Genomic DNA, 22322 nt, shown 5'->3' on the forward strand with positions numbered 1-22322 from the left:
TAGCAATCAAATAAAGAGGATTATAAGACATTATATATATATATATTACATTCCGGTAACCCCACCATAAATCTATCAATTTATCCTTAGAATGATATGTCCATCGATGTTCAAGGTTCCACTTCCTATTTTATTGGTAGTGGGTTAGACATAAACTTGTATGGTTGGGTCCGATTGAGGTCAATATTCAACGAACATTTAGAGTAATCACATACTTTCCGAGATATGGTTGGAAAATATCGAGCATTGAAGGAAAGCCTCTACGAGTAATTCAAAATTGGTTGTTGGAGATAATGACAGATTCAATTACTCAAGAAGATGTTAGGGTAAGTTACAGTATTTTTTGTATATAATAACAGTGGCTGACGGTAAGAAGGATAATTGTTTAATCTCACGTTCTAGTACTGGAATGCTATCGGTAGTGTAGCAGCAGGAATATCAATGTTATTGGCACTATTCATACTATTCTCATTTTTATGGATATATAAACATAAATCGGCTAGACATACTTTAGACAGAATATCATTCAGAATTTTACTCTGGTCAATGATTTGGGAAGTTGCTTATAGTATCGATTATTTGATCGTTTGTGCTAACGTAGGTTTCCTTGGAAGTTCCTTCAATTCCAGAGGACGTCGATCAGTTGAGGGCATCGGTCAAGCTAATCGCACTGGCTAATTTGAGATGATCTAGCCATCGTTTGTAGTGACCTATTCAAAAACAAAAGCATGTGTAGTTGGTGCTTACTTCATGATAAGTATTGTAGGAGTGTAAGTTCTATCAATTCCCATTAATTTAAATGGCTTTACGAAATACTGTATGCAGAGCTGAATTTTGGTGTTTTATTTTCGACAGGGTGAACTGGTTATGTACTTGTATAGCTATAAACTTGATGATTACAATCTGCTTTAACCGCAACCCAATACAAATGGGTGTGTTTGCTCTTTTGTTCTCAAGCCCCTCATCGTCTTGTTTCGTAAAAATGGGCTGTAAGATTACGATTAGAAATAGATGCTGATTTCTTTTTCCCCTCTTGGGTTGTAATATTGATATTTCAGGATTGGAAAAGTGGTATATAGTCGGGTCGACTGCACTGGGACTAGGTATACCTATCATACCAACTATTTTAGGGCATTTAGGTTATGACCCAATTTATGGTTCTTGGTAGATCACACTTTACTCTTCTCTTCTTTGTTGCATATTGAATTCACGCTAATTGTCAAGTGCTCATGTTATAAATTTCTAGCTATTTCACCTCAAGTGAGTTCTGGTTACAAGGAGGTTGAGTATGCTAATGAATAGAATTTAGATTCGGAGAATAGACTGAAATACTTGTTATCAGATATGGTAAGTTATGCTTGAAAAAAAGCTTTGGAGTTAGACTCAACTCATTCACTGACTGGCTGGAACCTTTCAAACCATAATTAGTATTTATGGCAGATCCTGTCAAGTTTAATCGCAAGCATAGCAGTAGTGGCTGTGAGTTGTACCTTACAGTAAATCCCATCAGACTTAATTCTCTCAACGGTATCGAGCGCTAGGATCAGCCAGCCACTTTCAAAAGGATTAAACAGTTACTGCATTACTTACTGATCATTGTCATATTTATGGTTCCATGTAGACTTTGATCAGATTAGTCAGACATGGTAGAAAAACAACAAAGCTTTTGTTGGGGGGAAATTCGATGAACAGAATACTACATCAACGAGATATCGAAGCTGCTCAAAGTCCTGTATCAAGTGATAATGATAAAAATCATAACAATTTTGGGTCAAGCTCATTTAATGCAGATAGTTTACCATCTTGTTTCACATCTTTAAAGCAGAATACAACATCAGCTTTCAACAATAACCTACCTTCGACTAAGATGTTTAAACGAGAACCAAAGTCAGAATCGATGACAAATCAATTACAAGATAAATTATTCAAAATTTCAATAAAAATTGCTTTATATCCTATTGCTTTGATTTTAGTCAATGGAATCATGACATGTAAGTTGTCAAATATATTCCTGTTCCTTCTTCTACTTTTTTGTGGTGATTATCGATACTGATTTCATCCCCTCTCTTGGTCTTTTAGCCGGAGATCTGTATTTAACTACGACAGGAGGTGTAAATTCAGAATCAGATTTCATTTTCTTCTTAATTTATAATTTCATGTATGCTGGAAGAGGAATACCTTTTGCATGCTTGGGTATATTTATCGATCCTTGTTTGAAACGGGTAAGTTCAACTTTTCTTCCTTCCAACCCTTCCGCTTTTAAAGTGTTCCCGACTTGTTAGCCGTATATGCGGGAGATATACAGCTGTATACAATTACTGATGGACAGTGGCTTATTGACTTTCTAGGGCTATAAAGCAGTATTGAAGGAGAGGAGAGAAATGCGAGCGCATGGAACAGAAAGTGAAGTAAGTACATGAAATACAAAATTGACAAAGAAGACTGGAATCAGGTCTAATGAATTCGATTATCTTCGTGATTTAGCTTAGGGTTAAAAGTCCTACTATAGGTGATGATGGCATATTACCAATTATTGAGATATCTGAAATTCTACCCTATCAACAAGGACCAACAGAAAAGCAAGATTATAGCAAAACAAGTAAACAATCTGAATCTATGGTAAAGTTTGATGATGAAGTGGATGATAACCTCAGACTCAATCGGTGCTCAGCGGTTGTCTCTAGTGGTCAAAAAAGAAATTCGGATAATTCTCTGATGATTTCAAGCAGTGGAATTTCTGATAATGGCTTGTTACAAATATCATACGGTTCTTCTTTTAGATCTAAGAACGATGATAGCTTCAAAGCCGGACAATCTTCAACGGATCAGGAAGAAGCGAATGGACCTAGTCATCCTATCATTGATCAAAATCCTGGTCAACCACCAAAAACAGCTCTACTAAAAGGTTCCAGTAAGAGTGATAAGAGGAAAGGTTCCAATATTAGTGATAGTAGTCTGATATCAAGTATCTTACGAAGAAAAAGTGATTGTGACCATGTTAGTAACAGTGATAATGATCAAAGTGCGAGTATTGCCAGTGGTATAAACCAAGATCTCATCATCAATAATAACGATAATCCTGATGATAACGGTAAAAATCACAATGACGATAAATTATGTAATGGTCCCAATGACAGTATTGATGTGAATCTTGGAAACCAAAAATCAAAACTAAAAAATTACGATGATCATCATCAACTCATCACTCATGATAAAAAGCCACAAGAGACGAGGCGTCGATCTTCAGGGAAGATTGAAAACCAGGATAAGGATAAGGATAAGGATATCGAACAAATTGAAAAGATTTTTCAAGAAACACAAACGAGACTATAAAATGCGGGCGCTGACGAACGGTAATACTGTACAGACATCTTGGGACATATCATCTATGTTCTGTTTGTATTAGTAGAGCAGTGGTCGGAATTGGTTGTCACAGTAATTCTGTTTGCAATAATTATCATGCATTTGTATAGTAGTCATTCTTGTGGACGTCCCTTGTGTTATCGGTAAAGTGAGGAATTGCTACTCTAGGTTTTTACTCTGTATCTGAATAAAATGGATTTTGCACGGAAATCACTTTATAGGATATATGACTAAAACTTGTCAGGAACGAGAAACGGCTGATACTCAGGATTCTGTAGATGCCTCTATGTACAGGCTTGCCCAAAATTCTAGGAAAGATATTGACAGATATTGTACACAAAAGGTTACCCTCATGTATGGTAAAAGGGTGAAAAAGCTATCTTTAGACGAGTTGTTACATACATTTTGTAAAAGAGTGTCTTAGGAGAATTAAAATGGGAACAATCAAGTCTAAAATGTAGATCTCTGTCGTGTCTTAGATGGCGGGCAAATGTTTGCGACGTAAACACCGAAAGCTTGATGATGATGATGATGGAGAATAATGACCACGAGCGGCAAGCGCTTTCAAACACTGTACTTGTGTAGTGTGATTTCATACATCCTTCCCTGTCACCAAAGCCTTCCACTTGTCAACATTCTGCAACATGTAACGAACCCGCGTTGGGATGACAGCCTGGTCTTGAGCTAGATCTAAAACATTAAAAGTATATGTATACGATTTTCCAAAATTGTCCTTGAAATCAAAATCGGATTAACCGAAAGTATCGGCTGATATTTGATAACCTCGCTGAATCAAGTATAATTATGGTTCAGCTCCGCTAATTTTCCTGGTGATCGACATAACTTTTGTAAGCAGTATATGTACTGTAATAAGAAGGCCATACATCGAGCAAAAAGCTTGAGCACAAGTGAGAACAGCTGCAGCCCTGGTAATGGAATGGTTTAAAGGAGACTCAAGATGCCCTGAACATATGGGGCATAAATTGACACAAGGTTTAAGCTAAATTACTTTTTATGACTAACTATTTTGCTTTTCTCTTCTCTTTACAAACAACGCAACGCTCGTTTACAAGAATGACACCATACCTCATTACTATTTATTAGGGTCTAGTACTGTAGATGTAGCAATAACTCAAAGATGGTTAGACCTAGGGCTGTTGATTGATCATCCTATATCTAGGAGTTTTGATGATGTTCCCCTTACCAAGGTACGTATATGTCTACCTCATGCAAGAGGGGTAAAAGTTAACAGCTTCACGATAAAGTTTGATTTACGTTAATAACCCAGGAAAACAAAAACATCAAAAATTAAAACCAAGACAATCGTAATGCTATAAAATCACGAAAATCCTGGATTTTGAAGACTTACTGTATGTCGTAAATTGTATGTGTGATAAACATCTAAGGTAATCATAATTACATTTTATGGTACTATACTTATTCTACACAAATGACTAAGTCTTTGTGCAATGACAAATTACTGATCAAAACTTGTCATCTCACTATTCGACCGAAATAATCTTAGCTGAAAATTGTTTTTTCAACTGATCATTAACATCATTGACCTTCATCTACTTGATCAATTATCGCTGAGAAATACTCCATATATCAAAAGAACGTATACCTCAGCATACACCCAAGGATCAAATTCCAGCAGTACTTGAAGGTTTAGTGATTAATAAAATATAAAATAAGGATCTTTCAACGAATTTGGCGTAACAACAAAATATACGACCTCTGAATCAACCGCAACCCCCTTTAGCAAAACGATCATAACGAATAAAATTAAATTCAGACGTATAGTAGGCTCGATTTGTCATATCGCATTGAATCTTCGAAAACAGGTCAGAATCAACAGAATATCCAAGAAACATCAAGATAAGAGGTACAAAATATTTCATTGCATGATAAAGAATTAATAAATAGCGTGTGTTATTTGATACCACGCAAATAGTTAACTATAACTATCTTAGTAAAAATGATAGGAGCGGAAGATTGGATAGGAAGTTCTACAGTGGATCAGATATTCAGTGTAGGTGGATTGGATGGGCTGGAATCAAGAGATGGACATTATGGATTATCAGATTCGGTAGTTAGAAATGCAGGTATAGCAGCAAATGTAGCAGCAAGTTTTAGTATGGTATCAGTTATAATATTCTTGGCATCTTCTTTATGGGTTTATTCATATCAAAAATGCCGACATCTATTAGATCGTGTTTCATTTAGATTATTAGTTGTTGCTATGTCATGGGAATTTTGGTATTCATTCAATTTCTTATTACTCTATATCAATGTGAGTCACTCGCTAAAACCAATAAATCCATTAAATCCACAAGTTTCACACAGAGTTCAATCCTCAGAAATATGGGGTTTGTCCGTGAAAGATTTCATTACTAACATAATTTGTACACAGGATACCATATATAAACCAGGACGTAGCTGGGGTCCAAAACATTGCACAGCAGGTGCTTACTTTATGATTTCGGCTATGCATGTGTAAATTAGCTTTCTTTCTTTTCTGTCGGAATGGGATCAATACTATTAGTCGGAAATACGCTAATGCTCTATCCTTGCAGAGTCGATCTTTTAGTTATGTTTATAGCTTTGAACTTATTTTTAACGATCAATCTGGGGATTAACCCAGTGAGACTTCGTGAGTATAATCTATTCGCTGAAATGAGCCAATGTTGTATCTAATCTTCGGGAATATTGTTGCATTCAGGTCTAGAACGATGGTATATTGGAATATCAATCATTCTAGGTTACATGATACCACTTCCCTCAGCTATAAAAGAAAGATTCGGTTGGGATTTCGCTATGGGAACTTGGTAAGTGCCATTTATCTGGTATCTACTATGTCACATCTGGCTAATCTGTGATCGCCATTTGTAGTTGGATCAATGGAAGTAAGTAATAGCTCGAATGACATGTGCAACTAAATCTAATCGTGACCAAACTGACCTTGTTGATGTTTTCAGCTGGAAGGAAAACAAGAGTAAAGTATCTTCTAGAAGGAGTTGTAAGTTTAAAATTCAGATCGAATATTACACCTTTCGTAATCTGATAATGACTAATAAGACAATTTGACATTCACTTAGTATGTTACTCCCCTTATCACATGTACCGTATCAACTATATGTGTTGCCGCTGTGAGTCACTTTAACATATTCAACCCAAACTATTGTAAAGAGCATTTTTGTATACACTTACTGACTTTGATCTAATAGGTGTTGATAGTATTATTCAGACAAGGTAGAGCAACAAGTAGAGCTTTATTTGGTGGTAAAGGTGGAAAACAAAAAATACAAAATGACAATGAAGGTCAAAATAACGATCATGATGAGGATGATGACGAGATTGGGCTAGGATCATTATCCTTTTCTGAAGATCCGCTATCAACTGGCTCTGGAACAAATACCAATTCAGGATCAGGATCAGGTTTAGGACCTTTGTCATCGATCAACTTCAATAGCAATACAAACACGAACTCCGAATTAGGTTCACCTGACACATTATATTCTAAATCGTCGAAATATCCCACAATTACAAAAGATTGTGGGAAAGAAAAGAAGGCAACCAAAAACAATGAAAAGAACCATTTGTTCAAAATTAGAAGATTTTTGAAAAGATCTAGCAATTTCTTTAGAGGTAAAGGCTTTTTAACGACAGAGGAGATTAACTCAAGAAAACATACTCCTCAAAGTTTCTTCAATTCCTTAGCAGATAAGTTTTTGAGTATAGCTATCAAAATATCTTGGTATCCTATTACACTCTTAATCATAAATTCTGTCATGCTCGGTACGTTTACGCATTTCTTCTATTGAGATCGCCCAAAGTATATTGCTGACCAGGAAGCGCTGTCTTGCAATAGTTGGTGATCTTGTTATAGCAGCTCAAGGTGGTGCAAGGAATCATAGGACCGTCTGGCTGTATATCGTCTATTACTTCTTCTATGGTGGAAGAGGTATATTCATTTGTGGTGTATGTAATATTTCTAAAAATCCACCCTTCCATATATTTCCATGCATTGTCAAGATCAAGGATAAAAGCTAACGGCAATCTGTTTGTCATTGATAGCTCGCTTTTTTGATCGATCCAAGTTTGATCAGAGGTATAAAGGCAGCATGGAAAGAGAAAAAGTTGAGAAAAACCCCTGATGCATTACCTACCGCACAAACCGTAAGTTTATTGAACATCATTCTCCGCACACTCCCTCTTCACGTGCAGGCTAATCATTCCTGTTTGTTACGGTTAGTCCCCACCAGATATCTCACTTTCACCTACAAACGGTCGAATGACATTCCATTCAGCAGCGTTTGAGCCAAGTGTTACACTTAATCAAACTATAGACTATACCTCACAATCACAAAATCAAACGCCGACAGGAAGTTTCTTGGGAATAGGAAGCGGATCATCAGCTGCTCCTGGACAGCCATTTCCAAGACGACAACGTATAGATTCAGATGCTTCATTTGACTTTGCAGCCGCTTTAGCCTATATGCCAGATCCTGGAAATGCCATATCACCTGGAGCTCGAGAACAATCATACTCGTTACCATTAAATGATACACCGACTGTAGAATTAAATTCATCATATTTAGATCAAGATTTAGATACTTCAGTTTTATCTGATGATCGAGAAGAAAAACCAATAGAAACGAATCATACCAATCTAAACATACAAATACCAACTTCACCTCCAAGGAGTGTATTAAGACAATCTTCTGAAACCAATACTTCTTCATCGGGAATTACATTAGCAGGTGGTAGTGGAGGAAGACCAAACACAGTCAAGAAAGCAAGTTTACTTTTAGGACGATTACCTGCGCCATCTTACAGACCTTTGAATGGTGGTGTTAACAAATCATCGAATAGACAACAACAAGATGTAAGATTGATAGATCCTGAGGTACAAAGACGTAAAGAAGAAAAACGAAAAAGAGATGAAAGAGTAAAAGAGATCAAAAAGAGATTTGAAGAAGTTCAAAAACAATTATAAAGGGATAAAATCGTAAATATATAGATATTTATACACTTCATAAACCCTGTAGTATCATTTCAAGTTGTATTTCTAGTAGCATCATTTTAGTATATTGTATTACTATTCGATACATAAATGCATATCCACATGTATTTATACTTTCATCAACATAGAAAATAATCACATGTTGCTATGAAGAACAAACATTAGATGCTATACAGTTGAATTTAGCAAATAAAAACAGAGTTAAACGGTTAAGTGTAATCTGTAATCTAATCAGTGATTGTCTAATCTCGCAGTCCAGTAGTACGACTCTGGCATAGAATCTTCGGTGATTGATACTGGTTCAGAAGATTACACACTTCAAACCCTTACCCATAAAAGGTCCCTTGTACCATTGACTGTATCAATACTTTGGGCTTATACATATGTACCATGATCTCGAAATCGCATTCTCCATAACCCCTTCTTGATAAATCCAATTAGGACCCTGGTTCCATCGCTTACACAGCACAGACAGTACTCATACTGTACACTGACTACAGTAATACTTTGGTACGTCGCCATTAGTATTTGGAATCTATGGAACCCTGCCACTATCGTTAAAAGCCTCTTACGGTGCAAGGGACGTATGAAAGTAGTTTTCGATCACCATCTTTACCACTTTTATCGAACAACGAGAAGAGAGCCTTGTGTCATATCTACCTGATTTTGCTTCCTCAAAAATTGACATATATCTCTACCATGAACAGATCTGACAGATCTTGTAATGTCGTACACACAGCCAGACAATTCCCTCAATCCAGACATCTAAAGATCTAAATCACGAAAGAATATCTCATAAGAAAATGAAAAATCCCTTCTAGAATTGACAGATTTTCTGGTAGATCTGTATTACGTATCATATAACGTGGTTTCACACACTGTTTCCGGTAGATGATGTTATATGCTTCGGGGTCCAGCAAATGAAGTATGACGTCTTCTGCTTTTCCGGTTATCATAGCCTAGTTCCGCTGGATATATATGGGGGTGATCCTTGAGCCGCACGAAATGCACGGACAGGAAAAGAGAAAACCCAAAGGTGTATATATATATAGCAAAAGCAATTAGTAGTTTCACGTGATATTAAGGGTAAGTTAAACGTTTTTCCTCGTTTTTCTCTTTTCTCCAACTGAATAGGATTTTGCGATTGGCCCTGTCATACGGCATCCCGTAGTTGTAGCATACAACGCGCATAACAAGCTATCGATGGCTTTGGCAAGTTGGTCTAGCTAAGAAACCAAGATTACTCGTAGTAGCATGTTTCAGAAGAGAAAGAGCATCGGAGGAGTGACATAAAGAGCACAGTCGTATGGTAATAAGGACAAGGATAAGCTATAAATTCTAGTGAAAAGGCGAAACAAAGGAGAAATCTTGAAAGAGGGAAAAAAGGATAGAATTTCAGGTACAACAAGGGAACAAAAAGTATAAAAAAATCCTTCAGCTTTCATTACGAAGAGCCTAAGATCAGACCCCAAAATTTCAATTGAGGGTTGAAACAGATTTTATCTTTAGTGGTTATAGTAGGGGTTACATTCATAATTAGGGATACATATCATTGCATCCATACTCGTATATTCACACGACTAGTAAAATTCACAGCAAATCAAATCAAGTTGTTATTGCCATATCACTACAACTGTTATAGTCTCTTCACTAAAATCCCGAAAATACTTGGCTGGAAACATAACAATTCCACTGTATACATACAGTAACAGAAGATGAACAAACATTAAAGTTATAGCATCTCTCACAAAAAGTTATCTTATCATTTGCAACATCAAGTGTCGAGGAGAAAGCACGAAAACAGGTTCAATAGCCTACTTCTAATCTTATTAGAACGTCGTGACGTTTCGAATATCCCCTCCCCTTTTGCCTGGGAATCAACTCGTTCCTCAACTCAATATATCAGAAGTTAGGAGAAGTACGAAGTGCCTTTTGTATCTTGGATTCACCAGCCAAGCTTTTACTAGATAAACAAAAACAACAACAACGAGAGAAAAAGGACTTAATTTTTCCCCAAAATGGTCGCAATAATATCAAGGTTGTAATCAAGAATCCGTCTTTCGTCGGATTCCGACTTTTCATTCACCAAACTACCAAAAAACAAAACAAAACATTATTCTCACATTCATTCGCGAAATCTCCCCTTGTGATCATCAACGACGTTTTATCATAAATGTATAATCCTTTTTAGATGAATGTCAAAGGAAATGACTTTACAGCGACCTACTTGTAAATTACCCCGCATATCAATACCGGAAATATTATAAGTATCTTTCAAGGTCGAAGCAGTATCCTTTATTCTACAAATTTGTATAGAAGACCAACATAACGACTATTGCGATAGAGATTTTTCAGAATAGACAATATACATGAAAGCCTTCTACATTCTACATTAACGTATAACCATAATATCATACAATATAGACATAGTTAATTAACATCAACATCGAGTTCAACTTCAGCCTCAGTAACAATGTCGCCTTCACCTATACAACCACTTTTCACTACTTCACCTCTAATTCTGCCTCCTAACCCTACCACTTCTCATCAACCGTTAATCTTCACATCACCTAAATCAACTTCTCCAAGTAAAGACAAGTATCACGACGATGAAGAGGAAGAAGAATTAGTTAAACATATAGGATTTACATCTTCTCAACCATCTTCAGCTTATCCATCTGTACCACCTTCACCAGTATTTGAAGCTTTATCATTTGCTAAAATACCACTACCATCTTCAGCTACAGTTTCAACTGATTCAGAAGCGTTTTCTTCAGATTGCGCAGCAGGACTATCTAGATCAAATTCTCAACAACAAATCGGTAATTACAACGGTAATGGTATTGAATCAAAGAGATCAAGTATTCAATCACCTTCTTTGATAAGTTGTCTATTTCAATCTACTTCCATAGTAAACTCTTCAAACAACATCAACCGCAAATCATCTTGTCCACCTTCTACCGCTACCAATAATCATAGAAGTGGATCTATCAATGCTGTAGGATCAGGATCACGACCAATTTTAAGGAGAGATACAATATCAACCTCAGCAAGCGAAGATAATAAAGATCATTTCTCTTCAATTGGATTTGGTTTAGGTATAAATAAATTACCTTTAGAAATTGACACTAATGTGTCTAGAGGAGTACCACCACCTTTGAAGAAGAAACCTTCCGTTCTGAAATTTGCTGTCACTTCACCTAGAAATAATGCACCAAGTCAATCAAGATCAAGATCAACTTCAACATCAATTTCACCAACGTCTTCTTATGCCAATGTTAGTAATAAGTTTGCCAAAAGTCCATGTATCAAACCTGATTGGAGTAAAGTTAGAGGTCAAGTAGAACGTGAAACAAGACAAATCGAAGAAGAAAACGATGATGAAGATGGAAATGATGACTTCACTGAAGAAGATGATGATGATGAAGAAGGTTATATGGTTGAATCTCCTCTACCTATACCGGGTCATGATGATGAAGATTTAGGTTATGTGGAAGATGATGAAGAAGATGATGATGATGAAGATGAAGATGATGATATAAATCATGGCGCAGATCGATTATTTGGAAATACCAATATCAACCACACAGCTTCTGGGTCTAATTGGAGGAATAATGAATTACATTGGAACAGAGATTTTCCCGTTGTTACCACTCCAAAAAGACGAAGCACTACTATAATACCATCAACATCGACAAATTATATGACATCTACAGATGATAACTCAGTATTTCCAAATATCTTACAGCGTCATGTCAGTAGTCCAAATATGCCTGGAAGTGGCAGAGGTAGAAAAACGTCAATCTGTATAAATGAAAACACTAAACCATCTTCATCAAGATGTACTAGACACAGATCACCTCCACCACCAATCAGATCACAATCCAACATATTTGTACCACCCGCAGCAAGATCACCTTCAGCAGCTGAATTATGTAAAAGAAGAGGTTCAGCTTCAAACTCAGCTGAAGGTTTATTCACCAACACTTTATTAGGAAATAGTAAAAAAGGTTGGAAATCCGATGATTCAGCATTTTTCACCAATAGACCAACTATAAATCAAACTACTTCAATCAAGTTACCTTCTGCTAATAAACCAGTCATGGTCGGAATAAGGAAGAATTCTTTACCTACACCTAATCTAGGTACAAGATCAAGATCAACAAGTACAAATAGCAGTACTACAAGATCGATACTGAAATCTTCTACTTCAAGTCATGTAGAAGATAAACCAACTTCAATACCAATGATCAGATCTTCAGGTGAAAATAAAATTCCACCTAAAACACCTCCTTTAGATAATCTTGAACATCCTCAAATGGTTTATCCAAATTCTGTCAATTTATTAAGAAGAGGTTCTGAACCTGTTAGATCGATCCAAGATAAACAAAACGATTTATCAGTTGATATAGTAGATGATTTGAATCTGAATATGAATAACTCAAATGGTTGTTTAGCTAGAAGTGCAATAGGTTATGAAGAAGAAGAAATGAATATTGCTCATATTCATGGCCACCATGGTCAGAATCATTATCCTCATCATCATCATATACAGAATCCAAGAGGAATTAGAATTATATAATCCGATATTCCCTCAAATCAATTATTATACATATATAGAGCATTCATATATTTAGTTATACAGCATCATATAGATACATCTCCGACATAGTGGACAAAAGCATAGCAGGCAGTCCTGTTGTCTATTATCTCATTTCCATGCATAGCAATCTTACAATTGATATGAACTTCACAGTCAGAACAAACATTTCGTTGCCTATAAAGTGACTTATTAGATATTTCGTAAGCCGAAAGAAGGTCGGGAGGAACCTCCACCGTATTTTGAAATTGCCGATGATCTGATCTACGAGTATCGATAACATCATACCATACCATCATAATCGCAATTTACGCCACTCTATTAATACTATATCCAGTTATATATAGGAGTCTTACTGTTATAGCAAGCTGAAACGCTTTGTAAGTAATCGTTAATATACAATATAGATACAAACCTGACAAGAACTGCCAAATCTTTTCATCATAAAGCCTTTAACACTCATATCACTTATCATAGCCTTATTATTGGCTTTTATAACTTCAAATCAACAATTTATGTTACCTCTAAGAAATTTCTTAGCTTCATTTTCATCTTCATCAGCAAATAGAATGGTATCAAAAACTCCACCTCAACCTACCGTTCCAACTGCCATTAAAGGTAGAGAAAGTATTCAACTTGGTGAAGGTGGTAAGTTTAATTATCCTCTTCACACAAAAATCGCTTTGTCACCGTTATATTCACATGAATCGATGAGACTATATCTGATGGTGGCAAGATTGATTTTCGGCTCTCGAAAACCACGATGGATGACCATGTAATCAGGATTAGAGATGACTATAGTATGCTAATTTGTAAATCTTTAATATAGTCGAACACGCTACTTTCGCTTCAGGCTGTTTCGTGAGTTTATCGTTTCTTGTTTCTTTGTAAGATTCAAAGTATCCCCAAAGTGAAGAAAACTGCTATGATCCACACACCATCATTTTACCTTGTATTGACACTGACAAAATTTCGTAATCGTATCAATCAACAGTGGGGAACAGAACATTTATTCTCAAAACATTATGGACATTTACCACAATTTAAAGCCATTTCAGGATATACAGGTGGACAAGCTGAAAATCCTTGTGAGTTTTTTTTGTTTTTGGACATCTATCTTTCTACTTTTTATCAAACTTGATTTTAAGAATTTTTAGCTGATCTTTTTGTTTGTGATGGAAAAATAGCTTATACACAAGTTGGTACAGGAACAACAGGACACGCAGAAGCAGTTAAATTAACATATCAAAAAGGATCTGTATCATATGCAGAATTAGTTGAATTTTTTTACAGAACACATGATCCAACAACTGTTGATAGACAAGGTCCAGATAGAGGTAGTCAATATAGATCAGCTATATTTTACGAAAATCAAGAACAAGAAAACTTAGCTAAACAGGTCACAAAAGAAGTTCAGGAGAAATAGTAAGTTGGAATCTTGACCTGTCAATCACAAATAGTTGGATAAGGTTTCTTTGTTGAAGAGCTGACATATGTTTTCGTGCTTCTCGCAATAATAGCCTCAAAGGAAGACCCATTGTAACTCAGATTGTACAAGCTGGAAAATGGTATCCAGGAGAAGATTATCACCAAGAATATCGTAAGCTCCATTATGTACTCCCTAAATGAGAAGAATATAGCTAAACAGGTTCACGTTATGTCAGTCGACAACAACCCTGGAGGTTATGATTGTCCTACTCATAGATTTTATTGGTAAATCTTCATATCAGAAGGGAAAATGGCATGCCAGGTATAATTCAGTTAGAGTGACATCCGTTTATGTAAACCAATAATGGAGATGCATATAGCTTAAATTCAGGTCTAAACAGAATAAGTCTAGCCAGCAAGAATGTGTGCAACGATGAGACTTTTCAGCATGCGTAGCAAGCATGTTAGGAGAGGCGAAGAGTAAACCTCTGGTTGATACTAATTTGGCTCAGAAGGTGGCATTAGTGAGACAGCGGCACCGAACTTTGCAATATGCTCAAAACCTTAAATCTATGGCAAACTCTGGTAACAACGTTAGGTAGGGTATATGTATTTGTATTCAAGCTTTACATGAAGGAGTTGACTGTGATTGCCAAATCAAGAAAACATCGAATTTTCATTAATTCATATCACCATAAATATACTATAGCTACAATGTACTTCTGACGATACCATTCTCCCGCAGACTAATTAACATTAGGGAGTTTATTGTTTGTTCATACCGAGAGCATCCTATATAATTATATTGTCAGCTCATATCTTGTTGAAACTTCTAACACATGATATTAGCTTACCTTGGCTTTGTCAGCGAGAGATGATTGGTTTTCGTTTTGGTTACCAGAAACGGCGTCACCGATTTCTTGAGTGTATGACTTTTGGGATTGAGGTTGACCGGATGAGGCAGCAGACTGTTGTAAAATGGCAAGCTATCAGTAAATGCATTTCTGCAGTAATTTGGGATACTTTCGACTTACGTCAGCTTTGCCTTTTAACATGTCAGAACCTAGCGAATGGAGCTCGGCGGTCAGTAAGCTAGTCATGATGTTGGTCGAAATTAAATGAAATGTAGCTGAAGCTCACCTTGTTCGAGGTAAGATTTTTCGGAATCTGGTTTGAGGGCGGCTCCGGCCTCTGCAAAAGCAAGGCAGTCAGTAAAGCAATTTCAAGATAACATGTGATGAAGCTGATAATGGATTCAATGGATGTGTGCTTAGTAGCGACAACAAAAGGAAGGAGGAAGTGTAAAGGTGGCAATAACCATAGTCGCCGACTAAAAGGAGGAAGCAGAGAAGGAAAATCGATACTCACTGTCAGTGAGGGATTGTCTACCAGTGTCGGACATTGTAAATAAGTTTGTTTGTGTTTGGTTTGTTGTAAGAGAAAGAAGTTTAGATAATTTGTGTTGTTGAAGAAAAGAAGAAAGGAAGAACGAAAGGAAGGATAAGATTCCAAGATGTTTATATACCTTTGTTCTTTCGGAATATCAGTCAACACGTTTCATTCTGGAAATCCCGTTATTACCCCCATGACCACAAACTTAACGACCAAAATACATCATATTACCATCAAAAATACCAAGACCCGGTTATACCTTGACACATTATCCTAACCGAGTTTACTAGGATCTATGATGATATCAGTATGAGAATAAGGAGTGTGACGTCTAATGATGTGTTCAACTGTTCATAAACTTCATGGTTCTACCTATCCTTATCCATTTCGAAAGTCTTGTATTTGTACCTGTGACGACATTGTTTATCTGTCAATCATTTTGTTACTGCGTCATACAATAATGAACAACCAGTACTGGGTAGATAGATCCTTTATCCGTTACCACCAGACTACTACTGAATTTTGGTTCTTCGGTTGTTGCTCATCAGTTCCATACAGGGGTAATTTACCGACAATAATCGCACTCCGTGGTGACGTACTGATGGTACCTGTATTCCTGAGATGATCTATTATGCCACACTCGGAATCAGATTCCACGATTACTCTAGATCATTTCTCCACGTGGATGTATTCAGAATTTGAAAGAAAGGGAAGTTTGGTGTATGACGTATTGCAAACCCCGACCGACATAATTATATTGAATGATGGGGTCATAGTGGTGTGCTTGGTAGTCACTTACCAATAGAGCAAACCTCTTCAATCGGAATTGTTTAAAGTTGTTGTTACATCTTTCATTTCTCTTCATAACATACATCACACGACAAAACAACGAATTTTTACGAGTACTTTTACTTATAACACATAAACAACAAGAAACCAATATACACAGTAAGTAGTTGTTCAACTGTCCTCAGCGTATTAGCGTTAGCACATTCTGCCCTGGAGAGAGGAGGAGCACGAAGAAGTTGTTGGTTGACATGATTTCTTTTCGCTTTTCAGATGGCCGACGCTGAATCTGTTACTCAACAAAACCCTGGACTCGATGCAAAACACGATGCCGCTGGTGCTAAACACCCAGCTACCGGTACATCAGGTTAGTAGAGGTCTTTGGTCATTACCAAAATTCCGAATCATAGCGGTGCTGACGTTTAATCTTTTCAACAGGTAACCCACAAACTGGAGAACCATTTGAAGTAGCTAAACCAGACGCTCATCAAAGATTAGATGGCAAAGATGAAAGATCTCATCCAAATGCTTTAGAAGATGCTAAAAGAGTCGAAAAATTAGAGAAACAAGCTGAAGAAGAACACGAAGATGCTTTAAGACACCCAACTGAAATCGCTAAAGCTCACGGTAACAAACCTTCAGCTGGTGCAGTAAAAGATGAACAAATCTTAGATGACGAAGAAGAAGAATTAAGAAAAAAGGATGAAGCCAAGAAGCAATCTGCTGAAGCTCACAAACCAAAACACCACTAAGTCCATACATTTAGACTTATGGGGTTTATAAAGGCGGAAGGAAGAAAGAAAATAGCATTTTATACAATATAAATAGTTAAAGTATAGTTCAGTACTCATCATCATGCCCGTCATATCACATGCATTGTAGCATATATCAAGTATTGCATTGTGTTGCATTCTTTTTTCGTAGTACCATGAAACCTTGCAAATACCTGTACGCTTCGTATCGTTTACAACGTATGCATAAGCTGCGCATTCAATTGAAGATTCGAGCTGGATAAACGCGTGGATCTCACGTGAATTTACAATCCGAGCGTTAATTGTTGTTGATGTTGATTTCAAACTTTTGATCAAGGATCAGTTCAATCCAAGCGGTTTATGCGCAGGATTTCTCGTTTTTAACTCATATCTCTAGTTTATAAGCACATCATTCACCTTTCATCCGTCTCTAGTATACATTTCAGCTTAACAATTGGGTCTGACAAGCGAGAAAGGTATTTCCATAATGGTTAAGGTTACGTCGAACCCTTCTTTCCGGGACTTAAAGAATGGTCGTCAGGCAAGACAAGGTAGATCAACGTCGTCATATAGCAGCAGCGGGAATGAAGGCAACTCTTCAAGCGCATATCAGGTCCAAGGTCCCGGCTTGACGATTAGTGGATTGAATATGAACGATGATATGAAAGCTAGAATGGATGAGGTGATGTCAAAATGGAATAGCCTCGAAGGGTATACTGATTCTACGTCAAGTAGTAATGGCGGTTCTAGTGCCAATACGAATGCTGTTCCAAAATATAACACAAGAGCAAATGGAAAATCATCAAGACCAAGTGGACCTTTTAATGGAACAGAAGATCGAAACGAAGCTATGTCACATGCTCGAGAAGTCTTGGAACGTATGTTAGGTAGAAAATTGGCTCCTGACGCAGAATTTGGTCACTCAGATAATTTCAGTGATTTAGCCTCAGATTTAGATAACAATTTGAGAGATCATAATTACAATTTTGATGATGATGATGATGATGATGGTGGTCAAACAGGAAGTGCGGATCATGAAGAACGTGATGTCGTAAGAACAGAAGCAGTGGAAAATAGTGATAAACCAAAAAAGGATGAAATTTCACATAAATTATATCAAGAAGAACTGAAAAATGTCAATGAGTTGGAAATTCATAATTTACCTGGTAGAGGTAGAGGATTTATAGCTAAAAAGCTGATTAAACCTGGTAAATCATCACAACACATTGATCCAGAGCGCTGAAAACTCCGTCAAACTGTATTTTATTGTATCGTATCGTACTTAGAATTGGATATAAGACCTCAATACTGATAACTTGTGCTCATCGCTCATTTCAATAGGTTCAATCATATTAAAAGTTAAACCCACCATATCAACATTACAGAATCAACATTTGAAACGAATTTGTCATGGATGCTTTTTGACTGCTGAAGAAAGAAGTATATACGTTAGTCAGAATGAAAGAGAAAGATTAGAAAAGAAAATGAGAGGTGAATTGAAATTAAAGTTGAATAGATGTGCTTCATGTAAAGTGTTACATTATTGTTCGAAAGTGAGTTTATTTCTAATCATCACCCTTCAATTCTGCTTCCGATTGTCATACCGAGGTATGACTAGACCAACATCCATCTAATTATATCGCAAATACCCCGATTAAGTGAGCTGATCAGTCATTTGTAGGAATGTCAAATCTCAGATTGGTCATTGCATAAGCATGAATGTGTAGCATTACAAAGATTTCGCAAAATGTATTATAATACATATCCAAACCATCCATCAAAAAATGATTCTGATGATCTGACTTGGACAGATCCAAGTAATGAGACTGTCAGAGCATTAGCTAGGATAATATGGAAAAGGAAGGATGAACGAGATAAAAATGGTGGCAAAGATGGGCTTTGGGTAAGTTGCCTATTCTCATACCCATTTCCGCAATTATCACTGACTGTGGGATTTCACGATGTGTAGTGGAAACAAATAGCTTCACTTGAAACTCGTAAGTAGAATGCATTTTTTTCTTTCTTTTTCTCATTGTTGAAGACATATTCCAAGGAAGCACGATGATTCGCTAAGATGATCGCTTCATGTAATGTAGATATCAACAGGTCGCCTGAAAAAGAAATGATCAAATTAGCTCAACAAGCACAACATCTTCAACATTATTTATCGGCCTCAATACCTTTGAAATCGAAATCCATAGAAGAGGAGAACAGATTAGATCCTGTCAATTTAAAGGACTTCGGTTTTGCCAATGTCAATGAGGTTATGAGATTTTGTTCTTCGGTAAGTTGTCGTCTGGGAATAGCATTCGAATCTCTCAAAAAAGACTCAACGCAGGGGAAAAAATATCTTTTCTGCTTCGACAAGAAGTATCAATAGCTGATAACACCAAACCAATCCTAGTTCCATGTCAACTCATTTACATTATCTTCACCTTCGTTATCGCCTATAGGAGTATCAAATTCACCTTTAATGGCATTATCAAATCATTCGTGTGATCCAAATGCTGTTGTCGTATTTCCAAATGGAGGTAAATTCATGGAGCTGATAGCCATAAAAGATATACAGCCTAACGAAGAGGTGAGTACAGATCATTCACCAGATTTTACCCATGCACTCATCAATCTCCAATCCTCTGCAAATTCATTTCATCAAATCTCGTATATGATTAAACAACTTGGACTAATTCATCGTGCCTTGCTTACCATAGATCCTTACTTCATATATCGATTTATCATGTCCATATTCAATCAGACAAAGGGATATTCTAGAGAGATATCGATTTTCATGTAATTGTACATTATGTGAAAAAGGTAAAAGTGATGAAAATTGGGTTGATCCAAGATGGTGCGTGAAGCATATTGGATGTAAAAAAGGTGAACAAGGTAAAGGTAAAATGCCAGGTAAGTTGGATGAACGTCTTAAAGTATTGAGGGAGGTTATTCCATTCCGATTTTGATTTTATGTCTTATCTTATTCAATTAGACAAAGGATTAATTGGCAAAATATCGATCAAATGCGATACTTGTGACGAAAACTTTGAGATTGATTCTCACAGGGTCTTATCAGAAGTTCAAAGAGGCGTAGATTTGTTAGATCAAGATGAAATCGGACAATTAAGTGAGTTTACCAGGAGATTGTACCTTAAATCTAAAATTGAGGGTTGTTGGCTGTGAGAATTCTAATTACCTTGAACGGAGTGGATGCTAATATTAACCTCTTTACCTTTGCGTATAGAATATCATGAAGCTAAAAAAGAGATCAAAACTTTAATACCCACTTTGCAAAAACATATACCAAATTGTTCATATCCATTATTGTCTTTATTAAGACTATCAAGTCTAGTTCATACACCACCTCAAACACCTTCTGATTTAGATATATCAATTCGATCAATCAAAGCAGCATATGAAGGTTCTTTGATTACATATCCAAAAAACCATCCTATATCAACTATATGTTTAGCGGAATATTCAAAATTATCTTCATTGACGGATTCTGAGGTTTTACCAAAACTTCACATCAAATCAATTAGAGAAAAATCAATTTCAAGTATGTTAGAAGCTATTGAATTATTGAATAAATCGATTAAATCGACAAATATAAGTTTTGGTATTGAAAATAAAGGTGGTATTGTGAATAAAGAAATGAAAGGTATATTATTCGGTTGTCAATCCGAACTAGATGGCATTAGATCTAAATTTGGTCCATAAACAATTGATATATCGTACAATGGCAGTAGTACAGTACATTTTTAGGTTGTAAAGAATAAGATCGAGAATGTAAATGTTGTAACTTAGATAACACGGTTATTGTCCGATATCATCTAATCAATTCTCCTTCGATCCGAGAATGCTATGCCAACCTCACTTCAGCATCGCCTTCGTCTGTTTGATCCTATCGCAATTAGACATCGAAAATCACAGCATTTTCGGCCGTCGCCATAAGGCTAATTTACTCAAGGTTATTGATAAGTTACCTGGTTTAACATTTAACGTAAGGAAGAGGCAGCAAGAACCCTGAAAAATGCTTGAAATGAAAACATACCTCGTTCCTGGCTTAGGAATCTCACCTTCATTCGTGCGTTATCCCAATGACATTTCAACAACCTAAGGTTACAATTTTTCGTGGTGAAGCGCGTTATCACAACAGAAGATGGTTATTTGCACAGCTTGGAGTTATCGTCGAGGTACATCACATCCCTAAATGGGGGAATACTGGCGATCTCAAGGTACCCGTTAATGATATAGGCACATCTCTTCACTTTGGAACATGATCAATGGCCAATTAATAACTCTTAATGAGTGCACAGCTATCGTGACAGACTGTTGGAACTGATGTGAAGCTCGCAATATAAATACAGTAATGTCCAATCTTCATACAAGTCTTATCCACAATCCTCGCAGTTCTCGACTTCAACAGCCAATAGCCAACCATTAAACTCTTACACTTACTACATCTCGCTCAAATGCCATCGCTTACAGATTCGTTAGGGGACATTGATGTTCCTCCACACTTATCAGGAGTCGGCAAATGGGTAATCCACAAAACAGCTCGCTTCTATAATGATCTGTTGAAAGCCCTTCCCTTGAAAGCCCGTTTAATGCTGGTAGAAGGTAAGTCAATGAAACATATGCATTTTATAGTAAATATTTCGATCATGAATTAAGCTACACAAAGATGGTTCATAAAGTACTCGATGGGATCGTCATAATCCTTTACCTTGTTCTGCCCATCCCGGTTTCTTGGGAAAGTGTAACTACTCGAGAACACATGTGAGTCAAGGATATTTCGTATGCAGTTGATCGATGTACTGACCAATCTTTGTACCTTCAGTCGGTCTCTTTTCATTATATACCTCGTCAAACTGATAGGAGACATCCATTGTAAAGCAACTAAAGCAATACCAACTCCTCCAAAACCACCAGTCGGTCAAAAACCGCAAACACGCCTAGCTTACAAGGTCATAACATT

General features: G+C 36.6%; 7 protein-coding genes across 7 annotated transcripts; 6 read left to right on the top strand and 1 right to left on the bottom strand.

Moving 5' to 3' along the window:
* Positions 1 to 293: 293 nt before the first annotated feature.
* L201_006919 (uncharacterized protein) lies at positions 294 to 3333 on the top strand (the record flags this gene model as incomplete). Its single annotated transcript, XM_066222631.1, has 12 exons — positions 294 to 326; positions 403 to 597; positions 694 to 770; positions 856 to 932; positions 1059 to 1164; positions 1247 to 1260; positions 1310 to 1347; positions 1429 to 1479; positions 1622 to 1991; positions 2080 to 2222; positions 2349 to 2408; positions 2485 to 3333. The coding sequence occupies 12 exons, from the start codon at positions 294 to 296 to the stop codon at positions 3331 to 3333; spliced, it is 2013 nt and encodes a 670-aa protein (XP_066078728.1).
* Positions 3334 to 5341: 2008 nt separating this feature from the next.
* L201_006920 (uncharacterized protein) lies at positions 5342 to 8362 on the top strand (the record flags this gene model as incomplete). Its single annotated transcript, XM_066222632.1, has 11 exons — positions 5342 to 5656; positions 5777 to 5859; positions 5940 to 6016; positions 6086 to 6191; positions 6256 to 6269; positions 6342 to 6382; positions 6462 to 6512; positions 6591 to 7161; positions 7235 to 7344; positions 7441 to 7542; positions 7619 to 8362. 11 exons carry the CDS (start codon positions 5342 to 5344, stop codon positions 8360 to 8362), a joined length of 2214 nt encoding a protein of 737 aa, XP_066078729.1.
* Positions 8363 to 10862: 2500 nt separating this feature from the next.
* L201_006921 (uncharacterized protein) lies at positions 10863 to 12971 on the top strand (the record flags this gene model as incomplete). Its single annotated transcript, XM_066222633.1, has 1 exon — positions 10863 to 12971. The coding sequence occupies one exon, from the start codon at positions 10863 to 10865 to the stop codon at positions 12969 to 12971; it is 2109 nt and encodes a 702-aa protein (XP_066078730.1).
* A 533-nt stretch (positions 12972 to 13504) lies between these two features.
* On the top strand, positions 13505 to 14706 carry L201_006922 (peptide-methionine (S)-S-oxide reductase; the record flags this gene model as incomplete). The annotated part of the gene is made up of 6 exons (XM_066222634.1): positions 13505 to 13637; positions 13819 to 13850; positions 13984 to 14077; positions 14177 to 14414; positions 14510 to 14589; positions 14654 to 14706. The coding sequence occupies 6 exons, from the start codon at positions 13505 to 13507 to the stop codon at positions 14704 to 14706; spliced, it is 630 nt and encodes a 209-aa protein (XP_066078731.1).
* A 476-nt stretch (positions 14707 to 15182) lies between these two features.
* L201_006923 (uncharacterized protein) lies at positions 15183 to 15819 on the bottom strand (the record flags this gene model as incomplete). The annotated part of the gene is made up of 5 exons (XM_066222635.1): positions 15183 to 15209; positions 15272 to 15385; positions 15452 to 15480; positions 15558 to 15608; positions 15786 to 15819. 5 exons carry the CDS (start codon positions 15817 to 15819, stop codon positions 15183 to 15185), a joined length of 255 nt encoding a protein of 84 aa, XP_066078732.1.
* Positions 15820 to 16868: 1049 nt separating this feature from the next.
* On the top strand, positions 16869 to 17347 carry L201_006924 (uncharacterized protein; the record flags this gene model as incomplete). The annotated part of the gene is made up of 2 exons (XM_066222636.1): positions 16869 to 16962; positions 17034 to 17347. 2 exons carry the CDS (start codon positions 16869 to 16871, stop codon positions 17345 to 17347), a joined length of 408 nt encoding a protein of 135 aa, XP_066078733.1.
* Positions 17348 to 17996: 649 nt separating this feature from the next.
* L201_006925 (uncharacterized protein) lies at positions 17997 to 21061 on the top strand (the record flags this gene model as incomplete). Its single annotated transcript, XM_066222637.1, has 9 exons — positions 17997 to 18555; positions 18689 to 18900; positions 19029 to 19250; positions 19317 to 19344; positions 19444 to 19631; positions 19752 to 19928; positions 20059 to 20251; positions 20334 to 20468; positions 20586 to 21061. The coding sequence occupies 9 exons, from the start codon at positions 17997 to 17999 to the stop codon at positions 21059 to 21061; spliced, it is 2190 nt and encodes a 729-aa protein (XP_066078734.1).
* Between the last annotated feature and the right edge of the window lie 1261 nt (positions 21062 to 22322).

The sequence above is a fragment of the Kwoniella dendrophila genome, chromosome 9 (genome assembly GCF_036810415.1).
Source record: "Kwoniella dendrophila CBS 6074 chromosome 9, complete sequence".
NCBI lineage: Eukaryota > Fungi > Basidiomycota > Tremellomycetes > Tremellales > Cryptococcaceae > Kwoniella > Kwoniella dendrophila.